This window comes from Manis pentadactyla, chromosome 16 (assembly GCF_030020395.1).
Source record: "Manis pentadactyla isolate mManPen7 chromosome 16, mManPen7.hap1, whole genome shotgun sequence".
NCBI classification, from domain to species: Eukaryota; Metazoa; Chordata; class Mammalia; order Pholidota; family Manidae; genus Manis; species Manis pentadactyla.
The window spans coordinates 77,384,002-77,402,994 of NC_080034.1; the positions used below are offsets into that span (position 1 = coordinate 77,384,002).

Here is an 18,993-nt window from a genome sequence, read left to right on the forward strand (position 1 = left end):
GTAGACACAGCTTATCCAGTGTTCACGTGTGAAGTACGTGTGTCCTTGGGTAACTTGATATTTTCCCCTCAATGACTCGTTCATGCTGACATGTGAAGGAATGACACATTGATTGTTACTGCTCCTTAGTATTTCATTGTGTGGTTGTGCCATCTGTGTTACCCTGCCTTCTGTCATTTGCACAGTTTCCAGTCTCTTACCATCACAGTGCTGCCCTGAGCATTACAGTTCTGCTGGTGTACAAATGCAGACGTTCCTAGGGAATACATCTAGGAGTGGACCCGTGGCCGCAAGATACTGAATTTCAGCTTCCAGGCAGTGCCACACGATTTTCCAAAGTGGTTGTACTGGGATTGAAATGACCCAGCAGTGCCATTGACTATTATTTAATGTTGTATATTGCATATCTATATCTATATCTATATCTATATATCTATCTATATATATATATGAATGTAAATAGCATCAATCATAGTTCACCCCAGGACCTCATTTAACAAAGACTATGATAGTGTTCGGGGCTTATCAGAATTTCTCATCCCCTCCCCTCACCCAGCAGTGTATAGACACCAGCCATTAGGCACCAGCATGAGCACTTGGTACTGAGCTAGATGTACATCTTGCTCATGAAAGTGCTAAGGACTGGTCATGCAGGCAAAGCGAGTTGATCCTGGGTCCATGCACAGCAAAGTTGCTCTCTTGAAGATGTGCGTTTGGTCGGCCTCTGTTTAGAAGAGCAGAACTGCTCACTGACATGTTAAATTCTTCATCCTTAAAGTTAGCAAAACCTACTGTGTAGGGTTGCTGTGAGATGAAGTGGGATGACTGAATGGTTCCCGAGGAACAACACCAAAACTCTGGGAGCATTCAGTGGTTCTTCGTCCTTTTCTTCCACACTGGAGGGCTCTGGGCATTGGCCCCTGAGTTTGAAGGGAGACGGATGTCTGATGCAGTGGGAAAGGTGACATGCAAGCTGGCCATGATACATGTAGCTTTGCTTTCACCTTAGTTTTCTGTTGACAGAGTGTTCAAATGGGTCCCAAACCAGGCTCGCCTTCTAAAAATTCAGAAGAGCCATAAAATCTTCACCAGAGCGAATTCCAAAAAGAGGATAAATATCAGTAACTATGAACAGCTGCCGCCCTGTGAGCCCACGTGCTGTGCAAACTTGTCAGCATGGAAGCAGCATAAACCAAATTGAAAGTAAAACACTTAAATATTGTTCACTACTTGGTCCAAAACTTAAGACGTTATTCACTGAGAATGTGCTTATTTATGAAGTAGTCTTAAGGTTGAATTTTATCCTGGCATGTTTCTTGCTTTGTTTTGTCTGTTTTTCTTTACTCTGTGACACTGAAGTTCATCCACTAGGTCAGGTCAGCCGCACCTAGTATTCTGTGTGCTGGCTGTTTGGGAGTGGAGGTGGGGTTGTTTACAGAGTAAGTTGCTTTAAATAGATATCAGACTATAAAGGACATTTCTCATGAGGAATGCTCTTTTGCTAATCCAGTGAAGTAGCTTTTAGACTATATTTTGATCATTAAAAAAAAAATTCTTTTGAAATTACCATCTTAGTTTCTGAGTATTCAAAAAGAAAGAAGATCTTCCAAGTTTGGTCTGAGTCATTCATTCTTTCTTCTTCCTCTAAAAGGAGTAGACAGTCTCTGAAAGTTCGAGAGCATAAAGTTTTGGGACCATATGTAGATGGTTTATCCCAACTGGCGGTCACTAGCTTTGAGGTAAGTCACTTCTCTAGAATGTCATTTAAAAGCGGGCAGTGAATGAAAGTGTGTGGGTGATGTTGAATATGTTGTGTGAATGCTCTGTGGCATGTTGCTAGCATCCATGGCCTCAGAAACCTGCTCTCGACGCACCCCAAACAGAAAGAAAGGGCTTTTCATCGCACCTCAACCCGCCTTCTTGTGAAGGCTTTATAGTGAGGTCTAGAGGTTCAGGTTTGGGGTTCCTGAATATGTTCCCTACCACGCTGTCACTACGGTTGGAACCCGGACAGATGGAAACGGGGTGGCAGTTCACCCAGCTCCTTCCCTGACTGTCTCCTGCCCTGGTTCCCATCACCTCCCACTCCCCCAGGCCTCCTGCCTTCTGCCCAGCAACTCTCTCGCCTGGCCGACCCGTTTCCTTTTCCTACTCCCTGACTTTTATGCCTTCTTGCATCCCGACTCGATGTTCTGCCCTTATTTCTATGGTCGCTGCTCCGGGAGAACAACCGCTGCCTGCCGCCGAAGCGTGCCTAGGAGCGGGCGGGCCAGTGTGGTCCTCCCCTTCGCTGCGTGCCGTGTGCCTGCCCATCACTACCTCTGACTCAGTGTGGCTACAATTGATCCGAGAATAACTCTCCAGCCATCTAAATGAAGATTTTAGGATTGCTTAAATCAGAAAGAAAGGGCAATCATCACTTTAAAAATACTTAGGTTCTGAAATGAATGGAGACCTCTGGTGTAAAGGCCAAGTCAGCACCTTCGCTAAGGTGCCCAGTTTGTAGCTCAGCATGCTGGGTGGGGGTCAGGGTCCATCTCATCCCGTCACTTGTGAATAAGAACCAGGAAGCTTGTGATTTGCATTCTTACTAGATGTGGGAACTGTTATTAGACCGGCGAACTTCAGTGTCATGTGAAAGTCAGGAAAATGTTCTTTTATAAGGCCCGTTCATCAGACATTGTGTAAGAGCCCATAGGTCCTAGGTGTTCTCAGGTAGGTGTGCAAAGAAGGCCATGGTGGTGGACAGGGAGGCACATACCCAGTAGGTAGCTGTGAGTTTTAAGCACAGGCAAGTTAGAATCAGTTAAGGTAACTATTGTAATTGAGTATCTGGATTGCTCAATAAATATTAGCTCTTTTTTCCCCTAGGTACTTGTAAAGGAAAAAATAATAACAGATAAAGAAGACAATTATGGGATGGAAATAATCGGGGGACATTTCACACCCTAGAAAGCACCGAGGGTGGTGGGAGCTAAGCCGTGCTTGCTGGGGGAGTGGCAGAGAGGCTTTATGGACGGGTGGTGATGAGCGTGTCGGGGTCACAATTAATACAGAGACTTGGTGGGCAGGACTGTGTTGTTTTTGCTTCTGACGTTTTCCTTGTGCTTTGTCTCTAGGATATCGAGTCACTGATGTCCGAGGGAAACAAGTCTCGGACAGTAGCCGCGACCAACATGAACGAAGAAAGCAGCCGCTCCCACGCCGTGTTCAACATCACAGTCACGCAGACACTGTATGACCTGCAGTCTGGGGTAAGGGACTGGGCAGACCCGGGTGGCAGGCAAAGAACTGGGGTGCCTGTGTGGGTGAGGTGCCTCGTGGTCCCCGCAGTCGCTGAGGACTCCGTGCTCGCCCTTGTGCTTAGCAGGTGAACTGCTTTGCTGAAAGCATTTAATTTATTAGCTCTTCCTTTATAACGTTAAAAAAAATCAGATTTCTTTTGTAAACTGCCCAATGAGCATAATGACATCACCACACAGCTTTTAATATGTATCCTTTCATACTGAAATTGCTCTGAGAACACCTGAGTCCACCTCATAGTCATAAAGGATGTTAAATAGGAAACCACAACACCGAGCCTAAGAAACAAGAAGAGGAGTTTGACCCGCATGCACAGGAATGCTCATGTCCTAATATTTCCTCTTAGGCACATAAAAGCTCTAGCTTTCTGGCTGTCATCTGGAGAGCCCAGTGTACTTGCTGCCCAGCTGTAAAACAAAATGCCACGGGACCGTGCCAGTTTAAATCGTGACTACCAAGTGGCTGGTCCTGGGCACACTCTTCTCACCATTTAAAATCTCTGTGATCAGAGATTACATAATGTTGTAGCTGGGTGGCTGCCCCGTCGACTCTCAGCGGTGGCATGTGTGTAGCTGTGTGGTCGTGCATTCATGTAATCATACATGTTGTTTCTCTTTCGTTTCCTACACCTAGAACTCAGGAGAGAAGGTCAGTAAGGTCAGCTTGGTGGACCTGGCGGGTAGCGAAAGAGTGTCTAAAACCGGAGCCGCAGGAGAGCGACTGAAAGAAGGCAGCAACATTAACAAGTAAGGCGGCGGCACAGTGCCCGAGAAACAGGAGCTCGTGTGTGTCTGGGGCACTTGTGGCATGGCAAGGGGTCAGAGGGTTGTGAGCACAGGGGGTCTAGAGTCTTAAGTAGCTTTAGTATCTGGGTTATAGAAAAACAACAGCCTACCTTTACTGAGAGAGACGTGCGGTTCATTTAAGAAAAGCTGCACGGCGCAGCCCTGCTCACACGCGGTGCAAACCCTTAGTGCATCACTGGGTGAAATGTAGTCTTAGGTAGATGCAGACCCCAATTTGGTAAGTCAGATCACATCTTAAATTAACTCAGGTTTACTCTGAAGAGAAAACCTGCTTTGAACTCCTTTGTAAGCTAATACAGACTGAAGTCTCACTGTTTGCCCTGAGGACCTGCAGCGCGCCCAGCGAGGCCTCAGGGCGCAAGATAGCCCTGCTGCTGTGGGCCCCCGTCTGTGCGGTTATTTGTTAGAGCATCATTGCTGCCCTAGGAGCGTAAGCTTTAGGATAACATAAGTCACTTTATTTGGAAAAGTAAAAGGAAGGTGGGTATTTTTGACCAGATAACATTGAGAAATGCCACCTAACCCAGCATCTGAGCGTGGAACTATTTTTTATGACACATTAACGAGCCTGGGAGTGCTTGCTAGGTTGGTCTTGTGCTTTTCCCAGAATCAGTGGCTTGAAGGGAATGGAGGTGCCTCTGGACCCTGTTTCCTGAACCTTCTTCCAGAGCTATTTCCTTTACTGCACACATCTCTCTAACCTCCCTGAGTTGGCACATAGGTGCCAAGAGCCCATTGTGGGTCCAGGTGCCCACCAGGTGTCATCCAAATCCCTGGTGTGGACGCTGGCACATAGTGACTAGATGAATGGGACATCTTCACTGGAAGGTGGGGCTGTGAGCTCTGCCCAGCTGTCTTGGAGACCTGCATAGAAATAGGAGCCCACAGTCCCTCATCTGAGACTACAAAATCCAAAATGCTCTAAAAACCAGGTGCTCTCTGCACAGCTCATGTGTCGGTAAACCTCCCCTGAACTCTCCGGAGGCTATCGTAGTCTTTATATTTATGGTTTTATTGCTTGGTGCGGCATTCCAAGTTTAGGTGTGGAAATGTTCATGTGTGTTACTATGGGGTGCTGCCCCAATGTCAGCTGTGGTCGCGTGCAGTGTAGGCTCTGAGCTCCCCAAAACCCAAAGTATTTTGAATTTCAAGGCATGTGTGGCCCCAGGGATTTCAGCTAAGAGGTGCATCCGTCTAGCAAATATGTGTTGAGCCCTGACTGGGGGTAAGAACGCAGGGATGATGAGATGGGACCCGGGCCTCAGGAAGTTCCCGGCCCGGTGGGGCAGGAAGACCTTGGGGGCTGGGAGCACTGCACTGAGGGCCATCGGAGCGTACGCAGAGGGCTCAGGGGTGACATGGGCGACAGCATAGCCGAAAGGTTCTGGGACAGCTGCCCAGAGGAGACACTGGAGTTTCTTAGTTACAGAAACTGTGCTTCTTCACCTGTCAGGTGAGGCCAAGGAGACGACCAGGAGCAGGGCCGCCGTAAGGACTGGGTGCTGTTCGTAGGGCCCATAGAACTGCAGCGCCCGGCACGGGGAAGCTCTGCTTCAGGGTGTACGAAGGAAGTGATATAAATAGTAAATTAGAACTGCTGCCTGGTAGTTCCACAAACGACTTTTTAAGCCTTAAAATCAGTGCCCAGCCGAGTGCTAAAATTCAAGAACTCTAACTTGTTTCCTAAGCTCTTCCTCAGCCTCCTAGTCGGCTTATTTTGCTAGCACATGAATAGTCCTCCTCAGCGGACCTGTCAGGGACGTCCCGGACATTGGTGTCTGCTTAACGGGCTTGGAATCAGGAGCTTCATCTCTCCCTCAGCTCTTCAGAGCTTCACAGCACGCATCGTTCCCTCGCTCGGAGAGCTGGGGTGCCATGTGGCCGCACCACCGGGCCTGCCCCAGGGCTTGGGAGGTCAGGCTGTCTGTGGACCGTCTTCACAGGGGCTGACATCTGAAAGATCAGTCGGCTGCCCCACCTGTCCGGGGGGTAGGGGAGGAAGTCTGTCCCCACGGCTGGAGTCTGGCTGCACCAGCTCCTCTGACGCCTGCAGGTCGTGGAACACGCTCTCTGGTCACCCGCGGGGTGTTGGGGCAAGTGGTCCCATTCCAGTCTCAGCGGTGGCCTGGCAGTAAGCGCGGTGTTCACCTACCGAGTGTCACTCCCCGCCTCGTTTCCATGTCAGTGACTGTGGTTAACAGTCCACGTATCAAATGGGGGATGTTGGGGGGGACTTAGTAATATGGGTGATACAGGGGCCCCTGAACAGCACGGACCGGAACTATGCAGGTCATCTGATACATGGATTTTTTTTTTTGCTTAAAATGTACTTTTTTTTTAGTCTGTTTAGTAAGAAAAAGCTCATACAATAACCACTAGCTATGACTGGTTATGTGGTGATGGGTCTGCAGAGTTTTTTTTATTATGGTGTCACTGACATGCACTCTTGTGAAGGTTTCCCATGAGCAGCATTGTGGTCACTACGTCACCCATATTATCAAGTCCCCCCCCCACGTACCCCATTTGATACATGGATTTTTTTTCAATAAATACATTGCAAAATTTTGTAGAGATTTATGGAAACTGGACAAAAGGTTTTCTCTAGCTCAGTTGAATTAGTCCTTTTTAGAAAGCAGTCCATGTCCTGTTCTTCAGTGTGTCCTAGGCTTGGTTATACTTGGCAAACGTTGACTTTCTATAAGCCAGGCACAGGGATTGTGTGACATATGGTGGTCTCTGCCCTCAAGGTGACCACAGCCTAAGTAGTATGTGATAGAAAATTATGTATATAACTAAGTAATAAGGTTTAAAAGTACTGCATTTAGGATCTCAGACAAAGATGACTAGAAAAACAGTTTAAGTAATGTACTTATAATCCATCCTAGATGTGAGTATAGATGACTCACATCCTGTCCTATCTACTACTAAGGAAGGAATCTGGTGCTTAAGGTTTCAAGGAAACTATGCAGGTTGGAGAAAGGTGCAAAAAAAAGCAAAGGAAAAAAAAAGTTGTAATTGTGACTTTTTTTCTCACTCATTATATTTATTGGAGCAACTTTGGTTTCTCATCCTCCCAAGCTTTATTTACTTTTTTGTCCCTCATTCTCTATTGTCACAGATAGGTAGATTTTTTACATTTCTATCTTAAAATATGGCTGCCTGCTTATAAATGTTACCCCCTAGCCTGTCTGTCCCATCCGCTCCACTCAATCCCTGCCCCCTGCTTCTCTCCTGGGCCCGGGAACTTGCAGTAAGAGACTCAAAGACCAGCAGCTCTGTTAAGGACCGTCTCCACTTCCAGGAAGCTCAAGGAAGGAGCGGTGCATTGGGAGAACTAGGAAAATTTCTGGGCCAACTTTTCCATCCCAGAACTGGAATAACCCCACTAACATTGGTGAATAACCCCACTCTCTTCTGGATGCCCGTGAGCTGCCCATTTGCCCCCAGGATGAGAAGAGAATCCTAGCAACATCCATAATTAGTGATTTTGTTATATTTTTAAGTTCCCTGGGAATACAGTTCCCATTTAAAATATATCTGTTGTTCAGCCTTCACACATGGAACTTTCAAACAGTTTTGAGGATTCTGGAAGCCTCAGGGTCCTTGCTTGTGGTGGAGCTTAGGTGGGGGGCTGGCGTGAACCCCTCGTCCCAGGGTGGTTTTCTTTGACTCATCACTGAGTCCCACTTACCCTGAAGTTCACTTCCTTTTGTTCCAAGGGGTTGAACATGGTAAGTTCAGAAAGAATTCTGGTTTTGAATGTGTGCACACTATTAGGTAAAAAGGTGTGGCTTCTACTAACGATAAACTTCTTTAACTGACTAAGTGGTAGAGCAAAGTACACACAGAAACTGGAGTCTCAGAACCATTTCTGTCCAGTCCCACCCTCTACCGCATCACCTGCCTACGTACACCGGGCTTGCAAAGAGCACATGGCGGCGTGGACGCCGCCAATGCTGTCACACTCTCCCCTTTTACTCCCTACACTGTCAACTCAGGAACTGTGAGCAGTTGCCCCGAGAGAGCATACTGTCTTGTCTCAATGATGAGACATCTGTGATGACCCCACACCATGTTTTCATATGAAGGGCCCCTCCAAACCTTAAAGTTGCTAATATTGACATTTGAGTCATGGATTATAATGCACTATGTGAATGCAAGTAATTTCTGCTGCTGTTGGGCATTAAAGATTGGGGATAGTTCAAAGAACTGTTTCCAAATGAATTTTATTTCAGTAGTTGAAATGTGAAAAATGCCTTATATTCTGTATTAAGGCACAAATGTGTTTTTGTCTTAAATTGAACTCCGATTTCCCTCTATTTCATATATATCACATGCTATTTTCTTAAAATTGTTACCTTTGGGAGGAGTGATTGAACTCAAATTTTTTTTAAACAGTTACATCTAGAAATAACTCACATACTTTATACTTTACCATTTTCAAGTGTGCAGTTCAGTAGTGTTGGTATATCACAGAATCGTGTAACCAGCACCACCATCTAACTGGAAAAGAAATCTTGTGTCCAAGTTACCCCCTGCTTATCCCCACCCCAGCCCTAGTCACCACCTCCGTCTCTATAGATTGCCTATTCCAGATACTTCATGTACATGGAATCAAGCAATATGTGGCTGTATTAGTTTCCTAGTGTTATCATAACAGACTACCACCACTGGGTGGCTTAAACCAACAGAAATTAATTTTTCTGTCAGTTCTGGAGGCCTAGAGTCCAAAATCAAGGCGCCAGCAGGGTTTGTTCTTTCCTGGGGGCTCAGGAAAAATCTGTCCCATGCGTCTTCCCTACCTTCTGGGGGCTGCTGGCTCTCATTAGCACGCGGCCGCATCCCTCTGATCCCTCTGATCACTGCCGCCCTTTCACGTGGCATTCTCCCCTGTATGTCTGCACTTCGTCTTCCTGTCAGGACACCGGTCATTGAAGTAGAGCCCTGCCTAAGGCAGTATGATCTTAACTAATTACATTGCAAAGACCCTATCTCCAATTGAGGTCACATCTAAGGTTCTGGTCGATGTGACTTTCGGGGGGATACTGTTCGGTGCACGACAGTGACCTTTGTGTCTAGCTTCTTTCAGGGTTCATCCGGGTTGTAGCATGTATCAGAAGTTCACTGCGCACCTTTGGCCACATGATATCCCGTTGTAAGGGCACGCCGCATTCTGCTCCTCCATCATCGTTTGAAAGACATCTCGGTTCTTTCCACATTTTGGCAGTCGTGAATAAAGCTATGAAAATTTGTGTATGTGTTTTTGTATGGACATATGGTTTCATTTCTCTTGGGGTGGATTTGTTTAGCTTTTAGGTCTGTCAACCATGATGTATGTATTTAAGTCACTTTGGGGTGATGGCTGTTAGTTATTAAAATTCTGGCTCATTTTCTGCATCTTCAGTTTGCTTTGTAATTCAGTGGCTTTTAGAGTGACTCACCTTCGGCGAATTGTGTTTTGGGGGACGTGTGCTCATTTAATGTCAATTCACTTAGTGGAAATCTGTTGTTGACATTAGAAAATTAAATACTCTTTCAGAGCTAACCTCTGGTCTCTTGCTGATTTATACCCTTCCTTATTTTTATAAATAACTTGTAACATTTAATTTTTTAACCATTTATAAAGCATTTTCTCTTTGCAATATCTTTGACCTTCTTTGCAATCCTGGGGGATCTGAGGCTGCTCTTTTCTGACTGCTAAACTTAGGATCCAGTTGATTTCCTTTTAGAAGAGCATTTGCTAATTAACTGTGACACAGGAGATCCTTCCTGACCCCCAACCATACCAAGAATCTGTGGGTGCGCCCCCCCAATACCACAGATCTGTGGGTTTTGTGGTCTGCCCCCTCCCCCCACCATACCACGAATCTGTGGGTTCTGTGATCCACCCCTCCTCCTCCATACCACAAATCTGGGGGTCATGTGATGCTGTTTTCTCCAGGTGCAGAGAACGTGTGGCACTAGCCCCCCCGCCCCACCCCGGAAAGCTCATCGGCCTAGACGAGTGGTTCTCAGACTCTACCTGCTTCTCTCTCCCTGATTCCATCAGAATCGCCTGGAGGGCTTGTTGAAGTGCAGGTGGCCGAGTCCACCATGAGCGTCTGATACGTCAGGTCTGGGCTGAGGCCTGACAATGTGCATTTCTGACAGGCTCCCAAGCGGTGCTGGTGCTCCTGGGCCCAGCCCTCACTTTGGGAGTCGCAGGCCTAGGCGCCTAAATAAATCTGTCACTTTGAGTATTGCTCAGCCAGGGCTTCTTGCAATTTAATGTTCATATGAATCACCTGGCAATACTTTTAACTGCTTCTGACTCAGTTGGCCTGGGGAGCTTCCAAGATGCCAGCCAGCTTTCGGAGGACGCCAGCCCTGCTTTTTGTAACAGGTGTTGAAAGAGTAGACGTTTGCCGTCCTCTGCTTGGACTAGTTCTTTGTTTTTGTACAACAGCAGTAACACTGCAGTGAAGTAAGCTCGCCAGTTTAAGCAGATGAGCAGGACCCACCTTGTAAGGTGCAGTGGATGGGTGACCTGTGAGTCCCGTGGTCATTCTGGGGGACACAGTCGGAGGCCAGATCAGGCCACAGTAGGTCCCACGGATAAACGGTTCAGGCTTTTTATGTAATACTTGCAGTAAACTAGTGTTCTCCAGAGGTCTTTTACATGTGTATCTCTGGGTTATGAAGTATGTGCCTCACAGGTCCTGTGACTGAAGAGAATAGATTCCTACAGGGATGAATAATTCATTCTTCAAAATTAATAGAGTTACTTTCTGTTTTTCTTTAGCTCAGCTTCATGACAAATTATTATAGACTTGATTGTATTGTTCTATGAATACAAAATAAACATTCCATAAGACTAATTTTTCATTTTTCTCTTGGCAGATCACTTACAACCTTGGGGTTGGTTATATCATCGCTGGCTGACCAGGCAGCTGGCAAGGGGAAAAGCAAATTTGTGCCTTACCGAGATTCAGTCCTCACCTGGCTTCTTAAGGTAACTCATTGTCCAAGTGTCTCTTTTCCAACTAAAAATTGGCCACTTCAGAGGTGACAGGCTGAAAAGGTGTGTGCAAAGTGAACCGAATACACAGCCTCCTGACGATGCTGTCGTCCTGATTCCTAGGAATTCAGAATGAAAACTCATGTCTGTTGCCTTTATTTCCATCATAATGCTGTTTGATAGGCATTACTCCTTGTTATGAGTATAGGGAGACCACATTTCATCTTGTCGTAAAACTGTTTCTGAAATTCAAACCCCTTTCCACATCCCACGCTCTTCACAGGGAATGTCACACAAACGCAGTTACTGCTCTCCTCACACACGTGTGGAAAGAGCCTCCTAAGATGCTGTCTGAAATACTTTGCAGGACAATTTAGGGGGCAACAGCCAGACCTCGATGATAGCCACCATCAGCCCAGCAGCAGATAACTATGAAGAGACCCTCTCCACCCTGCGGTACGCAGACCGCGCCAAAAGGATCGTGAACCATGCAGTGGTGAACGAGGACCCCAATGCAAAAGTCATCCGGGAGCTGCGGGAGGAAGTGGAGAAACTGAGAGAGCAGCTCTCGCAGGCCGAGGTGAGACCGGCCTGGGGGTCTGAGGGGTGAGGACGCGCCTGCCTGCAGTTCTGGGCCATCTCAGTGCAGTCGGGCCTTTCTGTGTGGATGGCATCTGCTCCACGCCACGCCTTGGGAGGACATGAGTAATGAAAGGCTTCTGTCCTAGGAACTTGCGGCTGAGGAAGTGGAAAGTTAAGAGAAAGCTGCAGGCACTGCCTGATGGTTTGCTTCAGTGAATCATTTGGCCCTGAGCACAGATATCTTGCAGCGTGAAATCCTAGCACCAAATGTGTTGTTTGCATTGACATTGTCGGCTGTGTACCCGCACGGCCACGCAGTTCTCAGAGAAGTTAGTGACAGATCATCTCATTAGGTCTTGGAAGACAACGTGATCAAGTATAATTAAACATTAGGAATAATTCAGAAATCTCCTTTTAGTTTTCTTTTCTTTCATTTATATCCACTCCTGGCAGGAAACAAAATCAAGAATTTTGCATTGTTACTATCTTCCCTTTGCTTTACCCAGACTTTAATAATCACACCCTCTTCCAAACAGCTGTTGCTCTATGCAAGTTACTGGGCCAGGCATTGTTTCATCTGAAATAGGTAATCGGGCTGAGGTGGAGGCCAAGCGCCCTAGCTGGGGTCACACATGTCCACACACCAGGACTTGGGTGTGTATCTTAGGATTCTAAATTCACATTCCTTCAGACCACTCTTCTGAGCCCACTTTAGTTGTGAGAGTATTAAGCTGTGGGAGGAAAAGAGCCATTATTTATTGAGCACTTGTGTACCAGACACTGTGTTTAATACATACTTTTTATCTATCCATTTATAATCAAAAGGTAGTCAACAAGAGATTCAAATAAACAAAAACGGGTCAAGCCAGAAATGTGAATACTCCATTAACTGGTGATTGGGAAGGTGCATTGTGACTATTTGTTCACCTGTCTTTCTCTTCTTCCGGGCTGTGGGTTCCTAAAGTGCAGGAAGCCATGTTTTATCAGTTTTTTTCATCCTTAACTCCTCGTACAACATTGGTACTGGGGAGCACTTGGCGCGATCCCTCCGCATTGTCAGTGCTCGGTGAACGTTGCTGTTTTTTGTTGTCATCATCATTCAGGGCATCAGGCAGAATTTTTTTATCGATGCCAAGAAGGGTATAGCTAAAGCCTTCAACAGTCAGGATGCTGGCAGACTGTGAGGAGAGGCGCGGGCCGGGAAGGGACGCGTGAGGCTCTGGGATTTGATCACAGGCATTTTTCCCGCTTCCTTCCTCTTGCCTCTGAGCCTGCGTTTCCACTGTGGTCACACGATCTAGGCCAATGACTGGAACAATGCCTGGCCAACGGCGAGAGGAAAGGAGCCACGGCAGGGTCACCTAGGATTTTCCCATGTGTTCTCCTGTCCACAGATGTCACTCCAGGCTCTACTCACACTATGAGCCTCGGGTGCCCGCAGCCAGATGCCAGATCAGCTCCACATCGGCCTCTTGTCCGAGCTCTGCCGTCTTTCTTGTTCATAGGGTCATGCTCTGTACAAGCTCATGTTGGCTATAGGTGTCAAAGGATATCACTGCCAGGTAAAGCCCCCAGTTTTTGAAGCTCCTGTATCTGTGTTTAGACTCCTTAGTTATTCCTACCAAGCAAAGTCAGGAGAAAATTACTGCCCTTACCACCAGATGTCCTGTTTCCAAGTGAGTAATAAATACGCTAAGTTTATCACCGTTAGTAAGAGAAGTAGTTCAAATGGCCCAGACTCAAATTTTAAAATAAACAAAAGGCCTTCACCTTTCCTGCAGGTTAATATAACTGGAATGCATTTACTGGTGAGGTGTGTTGATCTGTGTCTTACTGAAAAAGAATTCTGCTTAAGTAAACTTTTTTTCCTACTTTTCTGTTTTGAAGATGAACTTCAGCATCTTTCAGGTCTTTAAGTGTGAAATCTAAGTATCATGGATAAAATCACTTTGTAATGATTTGTATCAATCAAATTCAGGGTATGGTATTTTTTTTCCTCTTTTAAAGAGCAGGAGCCATTTACTCTTACATTTCCTATGATTAATAAAAGTCTGAAAGCCACCCTGACAGTGGGTGACTTAATTGCCTCCAACTCTGGTGATAACTGCCTAAGAAGGATGATGAGGGATTGTCTTGTCCATCACAGTGGGAAAAATAAGGCATCTCTGGTTTCTTTTTAAAGGCTATGAAGGCCCCTGAACTGAAAGAGAAGCTCGAAGAGTCTGAAAAGCTGATAAAAGAACTAACGGTGACTTGGGAAGAGAAGCTGAGGAAAACAGAAGAAATTGCACAGGTAGCTTGATAGGCGAGGCCTAAAATATTGAGATTCCTTCTCACTTGCTGTCTTTTCTTTGTGGCCGTTTGTCGTCCTTGAAAGTCTTTTGGGACCAGTTTCTGCTGACCCGGGAGGCTGCAAAGGTGGATTCAGGACTCTGACTGCATTGTCTTGGATCAGTTAGTTCGGTGTGGGTATTTGCCAGGGGTGTGGAGAGCCCTGAATCTGAATGGCCACTGTACAGGAAGTGTCTGTAATGTTCCCAGCTTGTCACATCTGAAGAAAATCCGTCTTTGATTTTGGGTCACCTGGCAAAGCCCACAGCTACCTGATTGGCATAAGATTTATAACATGCAGCTCATCATAGCTTTTTCAATATATTTGATTCTTTGGGCTTGTTAGAAAGTATTGCATGATATAATAATATTACTTGAGATAAATACAAAGCAGGGATGTGTGTGTGTGTGTGCGTGCATGTGCATGTGCACGTGCACCCACACGAGTCTCTACACTGTGCATGTCATGAGCATTTCAGTCTCACTGACCCTTCGGAAACGCTGCACCATGCCGGTCGGATGGTTTGAAAGCAGCATCTGGGGCTAGGCCAGCCTTCTGTGATAGGTTTCCTGTGGACTTCATTGACACACACACACCCTCACATCCTGCCCCTCTTACATTGCTTCGTATTTCTTCAAAGCGTGTATCACCACCGGAAAGTCTGTATTGACTGGTCTGCTCCTTCCATTAGAACCTAAGTCTTCCTGAAAAGAACTTTGTGTCACTTGCTGTGTGTCCCCTGCCCTCTGTCAGTACCTAACACAGAAATGTCTCTTGAATGCAAGGCCCTCGGCAGGAGAGAGCCCACCGGTTCTTCAGGCCCATCTCCCTCCCTGCCCACCTCTACCAGGGGCTCTTGGCACCTGAAACCACCCCGCGTGCCCCAAGTCTTTGCTCCTCTTCCCTGGAGCAGCCTGCCCTTGTCTTGCTGCTCCCCAATTTCTTCCTGTTGGGATTCTTATGCTTCCAGAACCTTCCCAAACGTAGTCTTTTCCTGAGGCCTCTCCTGGTCTCCTAACGGTCCATCATGACCTCCCGCCTCTCAGACCCCCCAGCACGTCCCTCTCCAGGGGAGCAGGGCGCTCTTCTTTTGAGTCTAGTTATGAGGTCGCACCCCCTCTGCTAGCCTGCAAGTGCCTGAAGGGCACGATGGTGTCTGGGTCACCCTTGGTACCCCTGCAACCTGGCACAAGATGTCACGCAGCAGACTTGGTTGAACTGAATGGAATGTGTAATTTCATTGGCATTGGCCCCAGAAATAGTGACTGAACCTTTCCATGGCTACACCTTGTGAATCACCAGCAAACAGAGCTCCCCGTTTTGTCTGTGGTGTGCAGGAGAGACAACGACAGCTGGAGAGTATGGGCATCTCCCTGGAGACCTCTGGCATCAAGGTGGGGGACGACAAGTGCTACTTAGTCAACCTGAATGCAGACCCTGCTCTCAATGAACTTCTGGTTTATTATTTAAAGGTAAGAGAGTACATAAATGAATCATTGCAGTCCTGGCCCATTCGTGTACGATTCCCATGTGGATCTGGAAGCTGTATCCACGATTTTGCTTTTTGTATCCAGCTTAGCCTTCCTGAACAGTGAGAGGTTTGATAGGATAGTCACGTAATCTTTGAGAGTGGAAACCAGCTCTTCCTTTTTGTGCGGAGCTGTCGGATCTGGTCAGTCAGGTCTGATCTCCTGTGCAGGCTCAGAGGGGCATGGCGGGCCCCTGGGGGTGTCAAGGTGATCCCTGGCTGCGGCAGTGAGGATTCTGAGAATCTCTGAGTTCAGCCACAAAGACCCTGAGAAGCTCTGAAGAGGCACCATTAATGCCTCTGAGTAATTCTGAAGGTACCTCAGGGTCAGCACAAGCCTAAGGCGGACTCTTGTGGCAGATCGACAGCTGGGGCCCTGCCATGTCCATGCCTCTATACCTGCAGCCCCAGGAAATGACGTCAGGGCCCGTAATCACTCTTCAGGCGTGGACATGGTAGGTGGCCTTTGAGTTTCAGCACTTGGGCCATGCTACTGACCACATCACACAGCTTACTATAGCTCTTCTCAAACTTCCTGGCTTCAGGACCCCCCTGCACCCCTTCAAAAGCTGTCAGGGACTCCAAAGAACGTCTGTGTAGCTGTGTTACATCCACCTGTGTTTACCATATTAGATATGAGCACTGGGAGCATTTAGAAGTCCATCATGTGCAAGTGTACAGCCCTTTAATCTTCAGAGCCTCAGCATCACCACAGTCTGTCAGCCTCTGGGAAACTGCACTGTGCACTTGTGATAAAATGAGTGAACAAAAGCAAGTAACTTTTTAGTGTTTCCATTAACGTGTTTTTAACCTCATGGGCTGCTTGACAGGCTCTCAGAGACCCAAGGGTTCTCAGACCACACCTTTAGAAATGCTGGCTCATTTTGTTAAGTGAGAAATAAGACATCTGTTTGAAACAGGACACCTGATCGGTGTTGATAGGGAGCACCCCAACAGACAGGGCACTCAGCTGACCGTCAGGGTGTTTTTAATACATGCACACACACTCCTGAGTTATGATAGTATGTAAATATATGTAGTACTATTTAAATAACTGTTAAGGATTGGGGCCCTGTGGATTGCAGGCAGCTTATGTACACTGTCCACACACCTAAATCTCTAGATGCAGAAGTATTACCTACTTGCAAAAGGTTCTGATGTGCCTAGTGAATATGCAGAATGCAGTGGAGAATAAGCTAAAACTGAAGAAAGGGGCCTCAATTTTCTATCTTCCTTTTTATCCTACTTTTTCCAGAGACATAAATATGGCACAAATAGCCCGACTTATTGAGCGTCCACTAATGGACTTAGATCTGTTCATTTAGGAAATGATCAAGGGGTGAGGAATTCTTTTTGAAATTTTAACTTCAAAAGACCAAGCCTTACACTTTCTCTGTTGAATAGGAAACTGATACTGTCAATGAATTTTAGGGTAAAAGAAACAAAAGGGATGACCCGCGGCTGAATCACTAGGAGTCCCAGTCCTCATAGGTCTGAGGTTTGAGATTTAAAATCACACTAATCTGCACATTGTAAAACCCACAGGCTTCAGCACTCTGTGTAATATTGGTATTAGAAATGTAACTCTTTATCATTTTAAGAGTTTTATATATATGCAAATACAACTTTCTGTGAAACTACTTTTAGTGGTTCCTGAATTTAAATAACTGTTTTCAAAGCACTTTCACTGTTAACACAGGTGTTCCTTAAGAGAATCCTGATAGGTAGATAAAATTGATGGTATTGTCTAGTTTTTGCAAAAAAAAGAAACTGGGGCTCAGAGAGGGAAATGGCTTGCCTGTGGTCACATAAATAGTAAGTTGTCAGGTTAAAACTGGAACTCAAAGCAGTCTACTGTCAAGCCTGGTTTTCTTATATTTGAATATATAACACTGCTGATCAGGGTTTTTTTCACAGCGGGTTTAAACATTTTTTAATTTAGTGTGTTAAGGAGAGCTTTTGCCGTACAGCGCTCTGGATAGCTCACACCTCTTGTCTGATTTGTTTAATGTTGCCATGTTTATGCTGCTGGGTTATTCGTATTTACCGTGGTAGACGCGTGTTGAGTTATGTGTAAGTGAAGGCTGTTTCTTTCTTTAATAACCTATCACCAGGACCATACCAGGGTGGGTGCAGATACCTCTCAGGACATCCAGCTCTTCGGTATAGGCATTCAGCCCGAGCACTGTGAGATTGACCTAGCGTCTGACGGAGACGTCACTCTTACTCCAAAGGAAAGTGCAAGGTAAGAAGAGGAAACAGCTACATGGTGTATCTTCAGAAGGAGCAACGTCTTCTTTCTGTCTGTTGGCTCAGTTATAGCGAAATTAAGGCTACACTGGGCTTCCTGGATTTGCTCCTGGGATTATAGGGAGCTGTGTACTAGCGTTGAGAGCACCGGCTTTGGTGGGGCTGGCTTTGCAGCTGGGCGCACCTAGACCAGATACTTATTTTATCTAAACTTCAATTTCCTTATGTTATAAGTGGGGCTAATAGTAGTTAAACATCAATCACTTGGCTCGGTATCTGACACACTAAATAATATTGAATAAAAAAATGTTGAATAAAGCTAGTTGTTACTCACTGAAAGACATTGTATAAAAGATAGTTAATCAGATAACCCCATTGTATGAAAAATTCCTAAACCAGGCTATGTGATATAAAAATTTGTGAATTGATAGGATAATATATTTACTTTTTAATTTCTATTAAATGATGTCTTGAGTTATTTTATGATTGGGTATGAAGGGTAAATGAGATCCTATAACAATATTCCCTAACACAGAAACATAACTCAGAGCTCTCATTTTTATGAGGAAAACTAAATTCAATTTAACTTAATCTGTTAATAGTGACCTTATACATTTCTAAGTGATGAAAAACTGAGATAATAATAGCATATATGATCAGTGAAAGTGTGTAGGTCTTATAGAATATAATTGTTAGGATATTTAATGGTGAAATGATACTATTCCCTAATTCCTGCTTATTTAAGTTCAAATAGTCTTTAGCCTTGTGTTGTCTAAAGCCCTATATTAGAAGCTCTGGGTTTTTTCTCATATTCTTTTTTTTTAATTGATACGTAAAATTATATATATTGAAAGTATACTACAATGGGAAGATTTGATCATATTTATCCAATATATATGCTCAAGGCTGTATGTAAAGATGATCTTAACCAAAGGTCCTCATGCCATGTCCTTCTATCCCATTCTCCTTTCCTCCCTGCCTTGCCCCATCGCCCTCTCTCCCTGAACTCCAGGGTAGCAGGCCAGTCATTCAGTGCCCTCTGCTCCAGGTCCTGCGCTGGGGTTCCAAGCATAGGAGCTCAAAGCCTGATGGAGGAGAATGTACAGAAACAGCAGTTACTGGGCAGGAAGGAAGTGAGCAGGGTTTGCAGGGCTGCAGGCAGGGAGACCTGTTAGGATATTATTATAATGCTGTC

General features: G+C 45.8%; 1 protein-coding gene across 6 annotated transcripts in view; it reads left to right on the plus strand.

Moving 5' to 3' along the window:
* Positions 1 to 18,993, plus strand: part of KIF13A (kinesin family member 13A) — a 181,798-nt gene that overhangs the window by 115,360 nt on the left and 47,445 nt on the right. For all 6 annotated transcript variants that reach the window (XR_005030137.2, XM_057493810.1, XM_057493812.1 and 3 more), the window contains exons 7-14: positions 1,652 to 1,739; positions 3,120 to 3,254; positions 3,937 to 4,049; positions 10,989 to 11,100; positions 11,474 to 11,686; positions 13,871 to 13,981; positions 15,358 to 15,492; positions 17,663 to 17,793. Coding sequence is in view for 5 of the 6 variants with exons in the window: in XM_057493810.1 (XP_057349793.1) it covers positions 1,652 to 1,739; positions 3,120 to 3,254; positions 3,937 to 4,049; positions 10,989 to 11,100; positions 11,474 to 11,686; positions 13,871 to 13,981; positions 15,358 to 15,492; positions 17,663 to 17,793 (1,038 nt within the window). In the remaining variant the exon portion in view is untranslated. The remainder of the gene's footprint in view (positions 1 to 1,651; positions 1,740 to 3,119; positions 3,255 to 3,936; positions 4,050 to 10,988; positions 11,101 to 11,473; positions 11,687 to 13,870; positions 13,982 to 15,357; positions 15,493 to 17,662; positions 17,794 to 18,993) is intronic.